Here is a 17,347-nt window from a genome sequence, read left to right on the forward strand (position 1 = left end):
CCCTAATGGGAATGACAGCAACAGAAAATCAGGTAAAACACACACAATGTACAACAAAACTAGACCGTTATTGGGATCTAAGATATTTAAATGAGAGAAGATATGATCCCTGCAATGATCTGAATGTGAGCTGAACAACTTTCTCACTTGAACTATATTCTCTGGGAATGCAATGTCCACCTCACTGCTGTCTATTCAAATCCTCTGCTCTCGTTCAGGGCTGAGTTGCGGCTGACCACATGGTGGCGTGGGCGTCAAGAGGTGAGACAATTCAGGTCAACTTGGATTGAGGGCATCCTGTGTCATGCCAGTGAGGTCGAGGGTCGCTGATTTACTCAACTTATAATCGGGGACAAGGGGATGTCAGGCTGGGCTTGTATCAATTTGCGTTTAGAAGAAACAGATGATCTGATGAAGCTGTATAACATCTGGAGAGGACTTAATGTAAATGTAATGTCCACTCATTTCTAGCCAGAGACTAGCCTCTCATTTAAGATAGGAGAGTTTTGTTTTTCTCTCAAGTATTCCCAAATCTTTGAAATTCACTTCATTAGAGAGCAGCATGTGGTGGTGGCACGGTGGTTAGCACTGCTGCCTCACGGCATCAGTGATCTGAGTTTGAACCCACCCTCGGGCCGACTCTTTGTGAGGAGTTTGCACATTCTCCCCTTGTGTCTGCGTTGGTTTCCTCTGGTGCTCTGGCCTCCTACCACAGTCCAAAGGATGTGCAGGTGAGTGTAGATTGACCATGGGAGATGCAGGGTTACAGAGATAGATTAACGAACTGGTTTTGGGTGGGACGGTCAGTCAATGTTGACTCGATGGGCTGAATGGCCTACTTGCACGCAATTGACCTATTTCAATCAACAGTATACTCTTGCTTTATGGTTACCGGCATCAAATTACATTCGTGGTTTTGGTTATTTCATCTCTTACGTCATCATATTCAACCAACTGCAGCATCTCGAAACTTGCTTAATTACAATATCCAATATCGGCAGAGTACTTTTTCTTTTTGTCACGACCATTATCTTGAAATCTGACGTGTGACCTCTTCATTGCTGTCAAAGTTCCTTATTTGTCCCTACATTGTCATGGTTTTACTTTGTCGAATGACTTCCTGGCTTTTGCATTTAAGACCCTATATTCGGCCCTCGTCAACACTTTCCCTTCCAATTATGTACTAAAGATTTCATGAAAAACCTCAGAGTGTGGTGAGACTGTGGAACTCACTACCATAGTGAATAGTTGGGGTGAAAGACATTACAACTAAGGGTAAGCAACCAAATACAAATGAATGTCACTCTCACCAGATTCACAACACAGTGAAATTAAAACAGGCAATGTCCCTCAATTTCTCAACTGTTCCTAACCAGACTTGATGAAGAACAGATCTTGCACATCAACATTATAATTTAAACAAAAACCAACAATTATAAATACGGCAACTTTTCTAGGCCAAAGTTAAGTAGGTAATCTAATTAATAGCAATGAATTAAACCCTTTGATCAAGTCCCCCATCATCTCAGAAATAGAAATTTCAGCGGCAAATTAAGAAAGAATTTTTTAAAAAAACTTACCAATTCAAACAAACAGTTTCCAACAATGTATTGCCAAGCCTTTGTGCAATACTTGGACTATGGGTTTTTCACAGACACGTAACTGTAAATCCAATTTAAAAGTCACTGCTGAATGTGACGAGACACCCCAAAGTATTCAGTCATTTCTTACCGGCTGGGACTCATTCCCAGAAAGAGCCAACAATTCTTTAACTGGACAGTAGAATCTCGAGAGAACAGCTCCTGGGCTCAACAAGCAGCAACGCCCAATGGAAGCAAAGTTGGCGGCGGGGCAGGGCGGGGCAAGGGCATAAAACAAAAAAGCCCACTGACTCTCCCACTGCACACACACTGTCAGAATGCACAGGGGCTCAGTCCTGGGAGTGACCCACAGCAGTTTCATCAAGAGGACACACTTGATGAACAGATCTTGCACACCAGAATTATAATTTAAACAAGAACAAACAATTATGAATACCGCAAATTTACTATGGCAAAGTTAAACAAGATAATCCAGTTAATAGCGATGATTTAAGCCTTATGATCAAGTCCTCCACCATCCCATAGACACAAAATTAAGGGGTAAATTAAGGAAGAGAATTTTTAAAATTATCAATTGAAGCAATCAATTCCCAACAATGGATTGCCAAGCCGTTGGGCAATTCTTCGATGATGAGTTGTTCACAGGCACATAACCGTAAATTTAATTTCAAAGTCACTGCTGAATGTGAATGGACACCCTGAAGTATTCAGCTATTTCTTACAGACTGGGGCTCGTTCCCAGACAGAGCCAATAATTCTTTAACTGGACAGAAAACACTAGAGAGAACAGCTCCTGGTCTCAACGAGCAGCAGTGCCCACTGGAAGCAAAGTTGCAGGGGTGGGGAGCACGACGGCATAAAACAAAAATTCCGACCGACTCTCCCGCTATAAGCACTGTCAGAATGGGCAGGGGTTCAGTCCTGGCAGTGACCCACAGCAGTTTCACCAGCAGAATCAGATTGTTGGGAGCACTGGTGTGCCCGCTGGTGCTTCTGCAAGGTGCAGAATGATGAGAACCTCCGCCTGCACTCGGGGCAGGTGAACGGCCTCTCCCCGGTATGGTCCCGCTTGTGCCTCAGCAGGTGGGACGAATTGCTGAAGGCCTGCCCGCACTCTGGGCAGTGGAAGGGCCTCTCCCCGGTATGGACCCGAAGGTGGGATGCCTGGTTAAAGCCCTTCCCGCACTTGAGGCAGGAGAACGGGCTCTCCCCAGTGTGGACCCGCTGGTGCCTCAGCAGAGCAGAGGTATCGTTGAAGGCCTTCCCGCACTTGGAGCAGCTGAAGGGCTTCTCCAATATGTGGACCCGGCAGTGGGTCAGCAGGACGGAGGAATAGCTGAAGGTCTTCCCGCATTCGGGGCAGGAGAATGGCCTCTCGCTTGTGTGACCCGCTGGTACCTCTGCAGGACAGAGGAAATGCTGAAGGTCTTCCCGCACTCAGGGCAGCTGAAGGGTCTCTCCCTAATGTGGACCCGCCGATGGCTCAGCTGGCGGGTGGAATTGCTGAAGCCCTTTCAGCACTCAGAGCAGGAGAACAGTCTCTCCCCGGTTTGACTGCGCCCATGGGTCTCCAGGTCAGATGGGAAACGGAAGCCTTTCCCACAGTCGCCACACTTCCACGGTTTCTCTACGGGACGGGATTCCTTAGGTTTCTCCATGACCGAAGCTTCAACGACATAGGTAGGAAGAGGGGTGGGGAGGTCATTCAAGAGCTCAAGGAGTTAGGCTGGAAGCTAAAAGCTAGGACAGACAGAGTCGTCATCTCTGGGTTGTTGCCGGTGCCACGTGACAGTGAGGCAAAGAATAGGGAGAGAGTGCAGTTGAACACGTGGCTGCAAGGCTGGTGTAGGAGGGAGGGCTTCAGATATTTGGACAATTGGACTGCATTCTGGGGAAGGTGGGACCTGCACAAACAGGACGGGTTGCACCTGGACCAGAAGGGCACCAATATCCTGGGGGGTAGGTTTGCTAGCACTCTTCGGGGGGGTTTAAACTAATTTGGCAGGGGGATGGGATCCGGACTTGTAGTCCAGCAAGTAAGCTAGCTGTGTGTCAGGATGCCCAAGACTGTAGGGAGGCTGTGGAGAAGGTAGCACTGACAGGGACTACTTGCGGATACAGAGATGGGCTCAAGTGCGTATACTTCAACGCAAGGAGTATCAGAAATAAGGTGGGTGAACTTAAGGCGTGGATCGGTATCTGGGACTACGATGTTGTGGCCATCACGGAAACGTGGATAGATGAGGGACAGGAATGGCTGTTGGAGGTTCCTGGTTACAGGTGTTTCAGTAAGATTAGGGAGGGTGGGAAAAAAGGAGGGGGGTGGCATTGCTAATTAGAAATGGTATAACGGCTGCAGAAAGGAAGTTTGAGGGGGATCTGCCTCTGGAGGTAGTATGGGCTGAAGTCAGAAATAGGAAAGGTGCAGTCACCTTGTTGGGTGTTTACTATAGGCCCCCCAAAAGCAGCAGAGATGTGGAGAAACAGATTGGGAAACAGATTTTGGAAAGGTGCAAAAGCCACAGGGTCGTAGTCATGGGCGACTTCAACTTCCCAAATATTGATTGGAAGCTCTTTAGATCAAGTAGATTGGATGGGGCGGTGTTTGTGCAGTGTGTCCAGGAAGCTTTTCTAACACAGTATGTAGATTGTCCAACCAGAGGGGAGGCCATATTGGATTTGGTACTCGGTAATGAACCGGGACAAGTGGTGGGCTTGTTAGTGGGTGAACATTTTGGTGATGGTGACCACAATTCTGTGACTTTCACCTTGGTTAAGAAGAGAGATAGGTGCGCACAACAAGGTAGATTTTATAATTGGGGGAAGGGAAATTACGATGCTGTAAGGCAGGATTTGAGGAGCATACGTTGGGAGCATAGGCTGTCAGGGAAGGATGTGGTGGAAAGGTGGAACTTTTTCAAAGAGCAGATACGACGTGTCCATGATATGTATGTACCTATCAGGCAGGAAAGAAATGGTCGTGTGAGGGAGCCTTGGTTGACGAGAGAGGTTGAATGTCTGGTAAAGAGGAAGAAGGAGGCTGACATAAGGTTGAGGAAACAGGATTCAGACAGAGCAGTGGAGGGATACAGGATAGCCAGAAGGGACCTGAAGAAAGGGATTAGGAGAGCTAAGAGAGGGCATGAAAAATCGTTGGCGGATAGGATAAAGGATAACCCCAAGGCATTTTATGCGTATGTGAGAAACCTGAGAATGACGAGAACGAGGGTAGGTCCGATCAAGGACAGTCGTGGGAGACTGTGTATTGAGTCGGAAGAGATAGGAGAGGTCTTGAACAAGTACTTCTCTTCAGTATTTACGAACGAGAGGGACCGTATTGTAGAAGAGGAGAGTGTGAAATGGACTGGTAAGCTAGAAGAGATACCTGTTAGGAAGGAAGATGTGTTGGACATTTTGAACAACTTGAGGATAGACAAGTCCCCCGGGCCTGACGGGATATATCCTAGGATTATGTGGGAAGCAAGAGAGGAAATTGCAGTACCGTTGGCAATGATCTTCTCGTCTTCACTGGCAACGGGTGTGGTACCAGGGGACTGGAGAGTAGCGAATGTTGTGCCCCTGTTCAAAAAAGGGAATACGGATAACCCCGGGAATTACAGGCCTGTTAGTTTTACTTCTGTGGTAGGCAAAGTAATGGAAAGGGTACTTAGGGATAGGATTTATGAGTATCTGGAAAGACACTGCTTGATTAGGGATAGCCAGCACGGATTTGTGAAGGGTAGGTCTTGCCTTACAAGTCTTATTGAATTCTTCGAGGAGGTGACCAAGCATGTGGATGAGGGTAGAGCAGTGGATGTAGTGTACATGGATTTTAGTAAGGCATTTGATAAGGTTCCCCATGGTAGGCTTATGCGGAAAGTCAGGAGGCATGGGATAGAGGGAAATTTGGCCAATTGGATAGAAAACTGGCTAACCGGTCGAAGGCAGAGAGTGGTGGTAGATGGTAAATATTCAGCCTGGAGCCCAGTTACAAGTGAGTTCCGCAGGGATCAGTTCTGGGTCCTCTGCTGTTTGTAATTTTTATTAATTACTTAGATGAGGGAGTCGAAGGGTGGGTCAGTAAATTTGCAGATGATACGAAGATAGGTGGAGTTGTGGACAGTGAGGAGGGCTGTTGTCAGCTGCAGAGGGACTTAGATATGATGCAGAGCTGGGCTGAGGAGTGGCAGATGGAGTTCAACCCTGCCAAGTGTGAGGTTGTCCATTTTGGAAGAACAAATAAGAATGCGGAATACAGGGTTAATGGTAGGGTTCTTAGTCAGGTGGAGGAACAGAGGGATCTTGGGGTCTATGTACATAGATCTTTGAAGGTTGCCACTCAGGTGGATAGAGTTTGTAAGAAGGCCTATGGAGTATTATCGTTCATTAGCAGAGGGATTGAATTCAAGAGTCGTGAAGTGATGTTGCAGCTGTACAGGACTTTGGTTAGGCCACAGTTGGAGTACTGTGTGCAGTTCTGGTCGCCTCACTTTAGGAAAGATGTGGAAGCTTTGGAGAGGGTGCAGAGAAGATTTACCAGGATGTTGCCTGGAATGGAGAGGAAGTCGTACGAGGATATGTTGAGAGTTCTCGGCCTTTTCTCGTTGGAACGGCGAAGGATGAGGGGTGACTTGATAGAGGTTTATAAGATGATCAGAGGAATAGATAGAGTAGACAGTCAGAAACCTTTTCCCCGAGTACAACAGAGTGTTACAAGGGGACATAAATTTAAGGTGAAGGGTGGAAGGTATAGGGGAAATGTCAGGGGTGGGTTCTTTACCCAGAGAGTGGTGGGGGCATGGAATGCGCTGCCCGTGGGAGTGGTAGAGTCGGAATCATTGGCGACCTTTAAGCGGCAATTGGATAGGTACATGGATGGGTACTTAATCGAGGTTAGAAGTTCGGCACAACATCGTGGGCCGAAGGGCCTGTTCTGTGCTGTATTGTTCTATGTTCTATGTTCTATGTTCTATGTTCACCTGCACACAAACGCGTGTACAGCACCTCTCTGCCGTGAATTCCTCTTCCCAGCCTGTATAACATTTACTGGCTCCACAATCAAAGTGCTGCAACAGTAGGGTCTCTCTTCCAGTCTCACTGATGCTGAAAACGTACTGAAACAGGAACTAAAACGCTTGGTTCCTTCTCACAGAATCATGGTCGAAAATTGTTATAGTCCCGATGGATTCAGTGACTGTCAGACATTGACGTGAAATTGATGACAGCAAATGCTGGAGAGTCAGAGTCAAAGTGCAATGCTGGAAAATCACAACAGATCAGGCAGCATCCGAGGAGCAGTCGAGTCAATGTTTCAGGCAAAGCCCTTCATCTATTGATATTGAAACTTCCGTCTTCAGATCTTCAAATAATCTGTAAAAAGAGATTACAAAAATCATCACTGTCAGTCCAGGTTAGAAATTCCAAACAAGCAATTCTACTTTACGCAGAACATTCTTTTCTTTTTCCACAAAATTGAAAGCACCATCCCACCCCCTCTCACCCCTCTATTCTCACTCCGCTCAAACTAATTCTCCCCATGGTACTGATTCAGGATCTTACAGAGACCGAAAAGTGAAAACATCAAGACAGACACCTCTGAATTTTGGATACCTCCACCTGAAAGTTAGCATCTTTCACGATATGTAGGAGTGAGTAAGTCTGATTTTGGGAAGCAAAAAAAGTATCAATTCAGGATGAACCTTCAATGCAGCTTCTTGAGAAACAACCAGACACGGAATGGTTAACATCTGGGGAGGTGGAGGAAATGAGATATCAAGGCATTGGCACCGACACCAGACAGAAACTGAACATACAGGCATGGCAAACATTACGGGCAAGCCAGAGTCATTGAGATACACAGCACAAAAACAGATCCTTCAGTCCAACTCATCCGTGCCGACCAGATAGCCTAAATTAATCTCGTCTCATTTACCAGCACTTGGCCCATATCCCTCTGAACTCTTCCTAATCATATATCCATCCAGACGCCTTTTAAATGTTATAATTGGACCTACATCCACTACTTCCTCCGGCAGATCATGCCTTACACTTGCCTCTCTCACGCCAAACATACTACCCTCCTGTTCTGGACTTCTCCCATCCCTGGGAAATGACTTTGTCTATTTAACCTATCCATGCCTCGCATGACTCTATAAACGTCTGTAAGGTCACCCCTCAGCCTCTGGTATACCGGGGAAAACAGCTCAAGTAATGCACTGCGTGTACTTTTAGCTTCACACTCGCTGAACCTCCCTCCCGTGTAAAACATTGTTTCCCTCCCCAACACGGTCCATGGGAAAAGCCAAGAGTGCTGAGACTCTGGAGTTGGGGGAATGCCACGTAGAATTCCTACAATGTGGAAACACGCCATTCAGCCAAACCACTCCACACAGACCATCCAAAGTGTAACCCATGCAAACACTTTCCCCTATCCCATTACACTACACTTACTGCACACTCTGGGCCCATTTAGTATGGTCACTTCTCCCGAAACCGCACATTGTTAGACTTTGGGAGGAAACCCACGCAGACACGGCAGGGAGAATGTGCAAACTCCACACAGACAGTCGCCCCAAGGCTGGAAGCGAACGCTGGTCCTTGGTGCGGTAAGGCAGCAGTGCTCTCCACTGATCCATCGTGCTACTTACGTGTGCAAAAGGAGGTGGGGCCTGGGAACTTTGTTAATTGTACCACACAGTGGATTGTTGAGTAAGGTTAAATCTCACGGGCTCCAGGGAGAGCTAACCAACTGGGTACAAAATTTAGAAGCGCGTTGTTGTAGTTGCTGGAATCCTTCCTGAAAACAACAAATGCTGAAGATCACAGTGGGTCAGGCAGCGCTGTGCCACTCGATGACCGGATAGTGTGGATGTGGAGATGATGTTTCCACTAGAAGAAGGGTTGAGGATGCCAAGTCATTGAGGGCATTTAAGACAGAGATAGGTTCTTGATTAGTAAGGGGTCAAGGGTTATGAGGATAGGGCAGCAGAATGGGATGGAGAAATATATCAGCCATGATCGACTGGTGGAGTAGACTCGATGGGCCAAATGGCCTCGTCCTGCTCCTGTGTATTATGGTCTTAAAGCGGAGCAGTAGTCTTAAGAGGTTCTCACAAACTATTTCAGAATCCTGAAGAGAAGTTGTTGGACTGGAAACCTTAACTCTGCTTTTTCTCCACATATGCTTCCAGTCCTGCTGAGTTTTTCCAGTATTGTCAGTTTTGTTTCAGTTTTCCAGCATCCACAGTTCTTTGTCTTATTTATCACAGTCATTTCTTGCCTTTCCCAAGTGTCTGGAACTTCATCTCCCTGATCTACAAACTGTTCAGTTACCCAACAAATGACCACTACCTCCTTATCAGAGTAGACCCCTTTGTTGCAAAATGATTGTTCAATTTTGTGACCAAAATAATTGCATTCGTAATTACTTACACCAGGGACTCTCAATATCTCAGGCAAGAACACAGCCAGATTGTTTCAGACAGTACATTTATGTGATCTGATACAAATCCCTATTCCCTACTTTACCAGCGTGCTGCTGGGAATGGAGGGTTTGAGTTAAGAAGAAGCTGGGACATTTTTTTCCAACGAAGCCTCGCAAGTTGACAGATAACTTTATAGAGATTTTTAAAATCAGGAGGGGGAAAAAATAAGGTGTCATTTCCTGGAGGCTCAGAATATTTTATTGCTCCAGAAGGTGTAAAAGGGGGTCAAACATTCAGCAGAAATCGAGTAGAGCTGAGAACAGACAACATTTTACTCTGTGGGAACAGGGGGACCAGAGGACAGAGAAATCAGGACCTGAAATCGAGCTGACACCAGACGACCATGTTATCAGTGCTTTGACAATGGTACTTCTGTGCGGGGCAGGTTGAATTATGAATTGAATAGTAACTTCCTCAAGGAGACTGTGCAGGATGGCTCGGGCTTGTCTCTGTGGCGCAACTGGTCAGCGCGTTCGGTTATTAACCGGGAGGTTGTTGGTTCGAGACCAGCCCGAGACGGTGCATTTGTTGTTCTCGCTCCAACCACTTTCTTGGCTGCAAAGATGCGCGTTTTTAATGGTGTCAGGAAAATGTTTCCCAAACGGAAATATTTTCCACTGAGGAAGCACAAAGGGGTTTCTGAATTGATTGAATTTCTAACGTAAAGGACTGCGGATGCTTACAGTCCGAGACAGAAAGCGAAACTGCTGGAGCAACTCAGTACCTGGATGAGGAAAAAAAAGTTCTGAAATGTTGTCTCTGATTCTCTTTCTACAGATGCTGCCTGACCTGCTGAGTTGCTCCTGCAATTTCTGGTTTTGTTTTTAACTGATCGTCCATTTCATCTTTCGGGATGAAACACCCAGACCCGACATTTGCAGATATTTAACCCTTTCGAAACCTGTGAAGTGATTGGATTCAAACAAACTCTGCAATGATTCACACTTTCTCAGCTCCACAGGCAGAGAGACCTGGGAAATGAAGCTGTCAGTGTGGTTCTGCATTGGTGGGCCGAGAGGTGAATGCGATCGACATGAAATCCATTGCGGGTTCCCCACGCAGGTGTGAACCCTGCCGACTACATTTGAGAACTGTCGTCAAAAAGAAAGGGAGATTGCTCCACGTTTTTTTTAAAGATGCAAATCAGTGGAGGGGTTGAAATATTTCAATCACATTGGGACTGGTCGGAAATCTGCAGCCCACTGCCTGTCAGGGTGGAACAAGCAGATACCCGCAGAGCTGCTTTTGAGGATATGAGCCAAGTGTTTGGAAATGAGACGAGAACAGTGAGGGGCGTGAAGTCGTGGTCGAAATGAGGCAGGCACCTGAGGACAAAGGTGTTTTATTTGCCAGTGAAAGATACTGCTTCACAAATTTGGTACAATGGAAGGGAAGTAGTGACGGTGATTATCTTTGGCTGTTCACCTTGTGAATGTTCCCATTGCTGCGCATGTCCGTATAACGTCAGAACTCTGCAGCATGGCGGCGTCAGGTCCGCACAGGGCCAGGGGCGCAATGGATGACGCATCTGACTCCACCTACATGTTTGAAATGCAGCTCACAGCTTCTTCACACACCCCAATTAATCTTTCTCATTGTCCTGAAGCCGGCTTAAGGTTTGAATTCCTGATCTGCAGGAACGACACTCTTTTCACTGTCTCGCGTCAGGAAGTGTCCCTGAGAACATCAAAGGCACGTCACAGCGCTGTCAGAGGAGGGGAAGCTGAAAGAGCCCCACACGCTGCTCACGGGCACATTTCACTTTCCCCAACTCACCGCCCCAACCACTGCGGCTTCTGAGAGTGGAAAGGGAACAAACACCAAAACCCAGTCTCAGCTTTGTAAATCTTCAGGAAATAAGAAAACTGATTATCTCTTCCGGTCTTCCATCCTGGCCTGACAGCGTTGATTTTAAATGGCTGTCCAGTTAGTGCCGATTCGTTTTGGCTGAAAAAAATCTTCCTTATCTCATCCCAGCATTTCTTGCCACAGAGAACTGTGCGGCAGAGTTCATGTATATATTTCCTTGTATGGTATTTTGTAAATAACATTCGTTCGCGGGTTGTTTGTATTTAAGGTTCACTAGCTGTTGTTTAATGCTGAGAGGGTTGAGTTGTCTGGACATCATTTCACAGATGTCTTTAATGTAAAGTAATGTGGCTAGTGTTTCTGCAGACCTTGTGTCTGCTACTGTCAGTTTGTTGATGTGAAATCGTCACACTGGGTTTATTGGGTAGGCAAAAGTGAGGACTGCAGATGCTGGAAACCAAAGTTTTGATCAGAGTGGTGCTGCAAAAGCACAGCAGGTCAGACAGCTTCCGAGGAGCAGGAAAACCGACGTTTCGGGCAAAAGCCCTTCATCAGGAATAGAGGCAGGACGCTTCCAGGGATGACGAAATAAATTGGCGGGGTGCTGGGCCGAAGGTAGCAAAGAGTACAATAGGTGAATGGGGGTGGGGATGGAGGTGACAGGTCAGAGAGGAGGGTGGAGCGGACAGTTGAGAAGGGAGATTGGCAGGGAGGACAGGTCATGAGGACAGCGCTGAGCTGGAAGGTTGGAACTGAGGTAAGGTGGGGGGAGGGGAAATGAGGAAACTGGTGAAGTCCACATTGATGTCCTGGGGTTGAATTTATCCGTGGTGAAAGATGGTGCGTTCTTCCTTCAGGCATCGGGTGGGGAGTGAGCGGCGATGGAGGAGGCCCAGGACCTGCATGTTCTCGGCAGCGTGGGAGGGGGAGTTGAAATGTTGGGCCAGAGGGTGATGGGGTTGATTGCTGCGGATGTCCTGGAGATGTTCCCTCAAGCGCTGTGACTTGACTCTGCGAGGAGTCTCCAGTCTCCCCAATGTAGAGGAGACCGCATCGGGAGAAATGGATACAAGCAATGACATTGGTGGAAGCCTTCTCACGATCGTGGCCCAGGTTCGATTTCCGGGCAGGAAAGCAATATACAATAGGGCTGTGAGAAAGCGCTGCTGTCTCCCTGGTGGTCTAGTGGTTAGGATTCAGCGCTTTCATCGCTGCGGCCCGGGTTCGATTCCCGGTCAGGGAAGTATTTCTCAGTGGATCTTTTGCCTACCCATTCTCCTGAAATGCGCTGTACAGTTCCTTATTGGTCTTCGTCGTTACTGGCTCCTGCAGTGTGTCGTGCCTCGTTGAAATTGTGTCCTGATTCAGGCTTGTTTGTATGTGATGGGATCATTGCTTCTGGAGCTAAGTACTTGGTTCGTGTGTGTTGTTTTCCTGTAGACGCTGTTTTGAATTTGCCATTGACTGTTCGCTCTACTGTGACATCTCGAAATGGCACTTTGTTGTTGTTCTCCTCTTTTGTGAATTTTATGCCAGTAAGGATATTGTTGATGGTGTTGTAGGTTTCCTCTAATTTACTTCATTTTTTGATGACAAAAGTGTCATCACTGTGGCGGACACAAAGTTTGGTTTGGATCGTAGGAAGGGCTGTTGGTTTGAGACTCTGCATTATTGCTTCTGCTAGGAATCCTGATACTGGTGGTTTCATGGGTGTTTCGTTTATTTGTTTGTAGGGCTTGTTACTGAATATGAAGTGGGTGGTTAAGGCACAGTTCCACGAGCTGGATAGTGCTATCTTTGCTGATGAAGTTGGTGCTGTGTTTATGTCTTTGGTTCTTCGAGTAGTGTTCCAGTTTTCTTTGGCCACGTTGATGTTAATGGATGTGAACAGGGCTGTTATGTCAAAGGACATCATTATTCCATCCTCTTCTAACTTAGTTCTTTGGTGTTCAGGAATTCTTGGATGGAATAAATGGAGTGGCGTGAATCTTCGACTTGGTGTTTTAGTCTTCAGTGGAGGCCTTTGACTAGTCTGTTTATTGGTGTTCCAAGTAGTGAGACTATGGCCTGAGGGGGGGCTCCTGGTTTGAAGAGGAGGAGAACAACAACAAAGTGCCATTCTGAGATGTCACAGTAGAGCGAACAGTCAATAGGGAACTTCACACTAGCGTCTACAGAAAAACAACACACGCAAACCAAGTGCTTAACCACAGAAGCGATCATCCCAACACCCACAAACGAAGCTGCATCAGGACATTATTTCAATGAGCCACTACACACTGCATATAGAGGATTATAAAATCATGAGGGATACGGATGAGGTGAACAAAAGGTGTCCTTTCCCTCAGCTGGGGGTTTCAGGATCAGGGAGCAAATATTTTGAGGTGAGTAGAGAAAGGTTTTATAAAGACAGAACAAGGATCGTTTTTAAGAGAGTGGTCTGAGTGCAGAATGTCCAGAAGAAGTCATAGAGTTACAGACATGTATAGCACAGAAACAGACTGTTTGGTCCAACTTGTCCATGCTGACCAACTATCCCAACCCAATCTCGTCCCACCTGACAGCACACGGCCCCATATCCCTCCAAACCCTTCCTATTCATATACCTAACCAAATGCCTTTTAAATTTTGCAATCGTACTAGACTTCACCACTTCCTCTGGCAGTTCATTCAATAAACGTACAATCCTCTGCGTGAAAACGTTGCCCCTTAGATCTCTTTTGTATCTTTCCCCTCTAATGCTAAACCCATGCCCTCTCGTTCTGGACTCCCCCACCCCTGGGAAAAGTATTTGCCTATTTATCCTATCCATACCCCTCATGATTTTATACACGTACAGTTACAACGTTTAAAAGACATTTGGATAAGTACATGAATATGAAAGGTTCGAAGGTTTATGGGACAAACACTGGTAGGTGGGACGAGTTTAGTTTGAGAACATACTCAGCATGGACGAGTTGGATGAAGGGTCTGTTCAGTGCTGTCATACTCTGTGACCGACCTGTACTGGTCTTAAAACCATTTTCTTACCTCTACCCCATAACCATCCACTTCTTTGTTGTTCAAAACTCAGATGAATTTAGCCTTGAATATGTTTAATGACCCCACTTCTGAACTGAATTCCTCTTCGTAATATACCACTTGCCTCGCTCATTGCCTGCTGCATCTGCCCGACAACTGGCATTGACTGGTGTGGAGGGACTCTGAGACCCCTTTGTACATCCATACATCATTCCTGATGAAGGGCTTGTGTCCGAAACGTTCACTGTCCTGCTCCTCAGATGCTACCTGACCTGTTCTGCTTTTCCAGTGCCACATTTTTCGACTTTCACCTCTAGTCCTCACTTTCTCCACATTCCAATATATCACCATTTAAACAATGCACTGCTTTTTTTTAAACAGCCAAGGCGATAACTTCACATTGCGGCACTGCACTTGCCATGTGTTTGCCAATTGAGACACAGACCTGGACCAACTTTGGGAAGAGGCAAAACACTGAGTTCCGAACAAAAACCGTAACACACTCAAAACGTCGGCTCTGTTTACCTTTCCACAGATGCAGCTCGACCCGTTGGCTTTCTGCAGTATTCGCTGTGTTTGAACTGATAGAAGACAATGGTAATTCTGGGCGGGGCAGGTTGAATTATGAATTGAATAGTAGCTTCCTCAACGAGACTGTGCTCGTGACACTCGGATCTGTCTCTGTGGCGCAATCGGTCAGCGCGTTCGGCACGTAAACGGACGGTTCATGGGTCGGGACTACGCAGGGCCGGTGTGTGTATTGTTCACGCTCCTGCTGCGTTCTTGGCCGCAAAGTTGCGCGTTTTTAATGGTGTCAGGAAAATGTTTCCCAAACGGAAATCTTTTCCACTGAAGAAGCACAAAGGGGTTTCTGAATAGATTGAATTTCTAAAGTAAAGGACTGCGGATGCTAACAGTCCGAGACAGAAAGCGAAACTGCTGGAGAAACTCAGTAGATTTGGCTGCACCTGGATGAGGAAAACAAAAGTTCTGAAATGTTGTCTCTGATTCTCTTTCTACAGATGATAACTGACCTGCTAAGTTGCTCCTGCAATTTCTGTATTTCGTTTTAACTGAACGTCCATTTCATCTTTCAGACTCGCCATGTGCAGATATTTAACGCTTTGAAAACCTGTGAAATGATTGGATTCAAACAAACTCTGCAATGATTCACTCTTTCTCAGCTCCACAGGCAGAGAGATCTGGGAAATGAAGCTGTCAGTGTGGTTCTGTATTGGTGGGCCGAGAGGTGAATGCGATAGACATGAAATCCAATGCGGGTTCCCCACGCAGGTGTGAACCCTGCCGACTACATTTGAGAACTGTCGTCAAAAGGAAAGGGAGATTGCTCCACGGCTTTTTTAAAGATGCAAACCAGTGGAGGGGTTGAAATATTTCAATCACATTGGGACTGGTCGGGAATCTGCAACCCACTGCCTGTCAGGGTGGAACAAGCAGATACCCGCAGAGCTGCTTTTGAGGATATGAACCAAGTGTTTGGAAATGAGACTAGAACAGTGAGGGGCGTGAAGTCGTGGTCAAAATGAAGCAGGCACCAGAGGACAAAAGTGTTTTATTTGCCAGTGAAAGATACTGTTTCACAAAGTTGAGTCGATGGAAGGGAAGCAGTGACGGTGATTATCTTTGGCAGTTTACCTCTACCTCAAAAATTCGGCAGAATTTTAAAGTCACAATGAAAAGAAGTAAAAGTGACATTGGGAAGAACGTTTTCGTACAGGGAGTGGTTAGGGTCAGTAAGTCCCTGTCTGTCATTGACAAAGAGTAAGATTCAATGGGCACAAAAGGGAATTCGGTGGTCACGTTCAGATGTGCAGATTTACGCTGAGAAGGCGAGAGAATGAAACGAATAGAGACACACGTTTACTTAAGTGTAGAACCAGCAGAGCGAAGGTGGGCCGCATGGCCTCCGTCTGCGCTGTGACACATGTTGTGATTCAGTGTGAAATCACAGTTCGACCAACAGAATGTGGGAATTTAGAAATAAGTTATATTTACACAGCCTCCATACGTCCGCGAAACAGCATATTACACGACAGCAGTGGAGGTCTTTGACATCAGGCTCGAACGAGCCTGCCGCGTGCCAGACGAAAACCTGAAGTGTTCTGTGGAAGGGACGCCGCGCGCGGCGGCAGAGTGGTGCAGCGGGAGCGTGCTGGGCCCATGACCCAGAGGTCAATGAATCGAAAACATTCCTCTGCTATTGTTGAATGTCACCTCGAGCTGCTTTCCTTTGGATCGGTGCTCTCTTCTGCAAGCTGCATTTGCGTCGACTTTCCGAGTGTCCAAATGTAGCATATCGATGCACTCACCAAATCCACTCAATTCAAGTGGCATGATTTTAGAGGTCTCTGTGGTATTCTGTACTTCGTCTGTTTCCTCTGAACTGAATCACAAACCCAGTTCTCTGCGATGCCAATCAGCTGGTAAAGTTGAAACACATGCCTTGCGGTTTCGTCCATTCCTTGCAGTAATTCGCCACCCTGGTTCAGACGAGATGACAAGCATGTCAGAAACCGCATCACGACTCAGACAGAGTCCCCTACTATTAGGACGGATACCACCGATTGTGAATAACCTCAGAGAGAGAGACAAGTGACAGACAGTCGCCGTGGACTCGATGGGCTGAACGGCTTCTGTCTGTGCGAGAATGATGCTACGTGTTTATGCCATCCCACTGCCTGTCTCTGGGACAGAGAGGCTGAGGGAGCAAAACTGCTTCATTTTTAACCGTCCCTTCCGTGTTGGACTGCCTGCAGTCCCTCAGCTCAGAACCGTGGGGATGACTCTCAGTGAGTGAAGGTTTCACTCGGATTCTCTTCATCTGGGACACTTGGGGCTCAGATGTTCACCGCTGCGCGGTCGCAGCAAAGAAAGCGATGCCCACTTTGCAATAGACTTTCCGTAAGATTGCTGCGTGAAGACGATTTCTGAACACCAAGAAGGCTGCACAACAATGTGAATTTACCTGAGCGAAGAGTCCTCGGTGTCCATTTCTTTCTGTCCTGCCAAAACAGCATCTTTCTATCTCTCCGATAACAGACCTTTGGAGAATGTTCACAATCAAAGTTGTTCATGTTCCCCGCATTAACGTAACTGAGACCTCTCACCCCAAGGGTTTCAGAGAGAGAGCAGAAGAGCGAATGGACTCTACCCGCCCCCCCGCCCTACACCCCGTCCCATCCCCCAGAACAACGTGCAAGTAGAAATAAATTGGTTTAATTATCCACCAGTGGAGGTAGTCCAGTTCCTGGGGATGAGACAAAGTGGGCATTCTGCCCCGGGGACAGAATGACAAGCAGATGTTCTGGAAACGCTTTGCTGCTTGCAATTCTTGCAGCAATGTGGAATGTACTTCACACTGAGCAAGTTTCAGCTGGCTCAGAGTCTCCGATGTATATTGCTGTGTTTGCC

At 46.8% G+C, this 17,347-nt stretch overlaps 1 protein-coding gene and 2 non-coding genes across 3 annotated transcripts in view; 2 read left to right on the plus strand and 1 right to left on the minus strand.

The window, feature by feature from the left end:
- The window catches only part of LOC148143683 (uncharacterized), a 98,474-nt gene that overhangs the window by 76,106 nt on the left and 5,021 nt on the right, over positions 1-17,347 (minus strand). The window contains exon 2 of the mRNA XM_087975258.1: positions 2,587-3,001. Coding sequence (XP_087831384.1) covers positions 2,587-3,001 — 415 coding nt within the window. The remainder of the gene's footprint in view (positions 1-2,586; positions 3,002-17,347) is intronic.
- On the plus strand, positions 9,531-9,604 carry trnan-auu (transfer RNA asparagine (anticodon AUU)). Its single transcript has one exon. It is a non-coding gene; the product is annotated as a tRNA-Asn (tRNA).
- trnae-uuc (transfer RNA glutamic acid (anticodon UUC)) lies at positions 12,066-12,137 on the plus strand. The gene has a single exon. It is a non-coding gene; the product is annotated as a tRNA-Glu (tRNA).

Source organism: Chiloscyllium plagiosum, unplaced genomic scaffold (genome assembly GCF_037043375.1).
Source record: "Chiloscyllium plagiosum isolate Xiang-an unplaced genomic scaffold, Cpla_swu_hap1 HiC_scaffold_27, whole genome shotgun sequence".
Lineage (NCBI taxonomy): Eukaryota > Metazoa > Chordata > Chondrichthyes > Orectolobiformes > Hemiscylliidae > Chiloscyllium > Chiloscyllium plagiosum.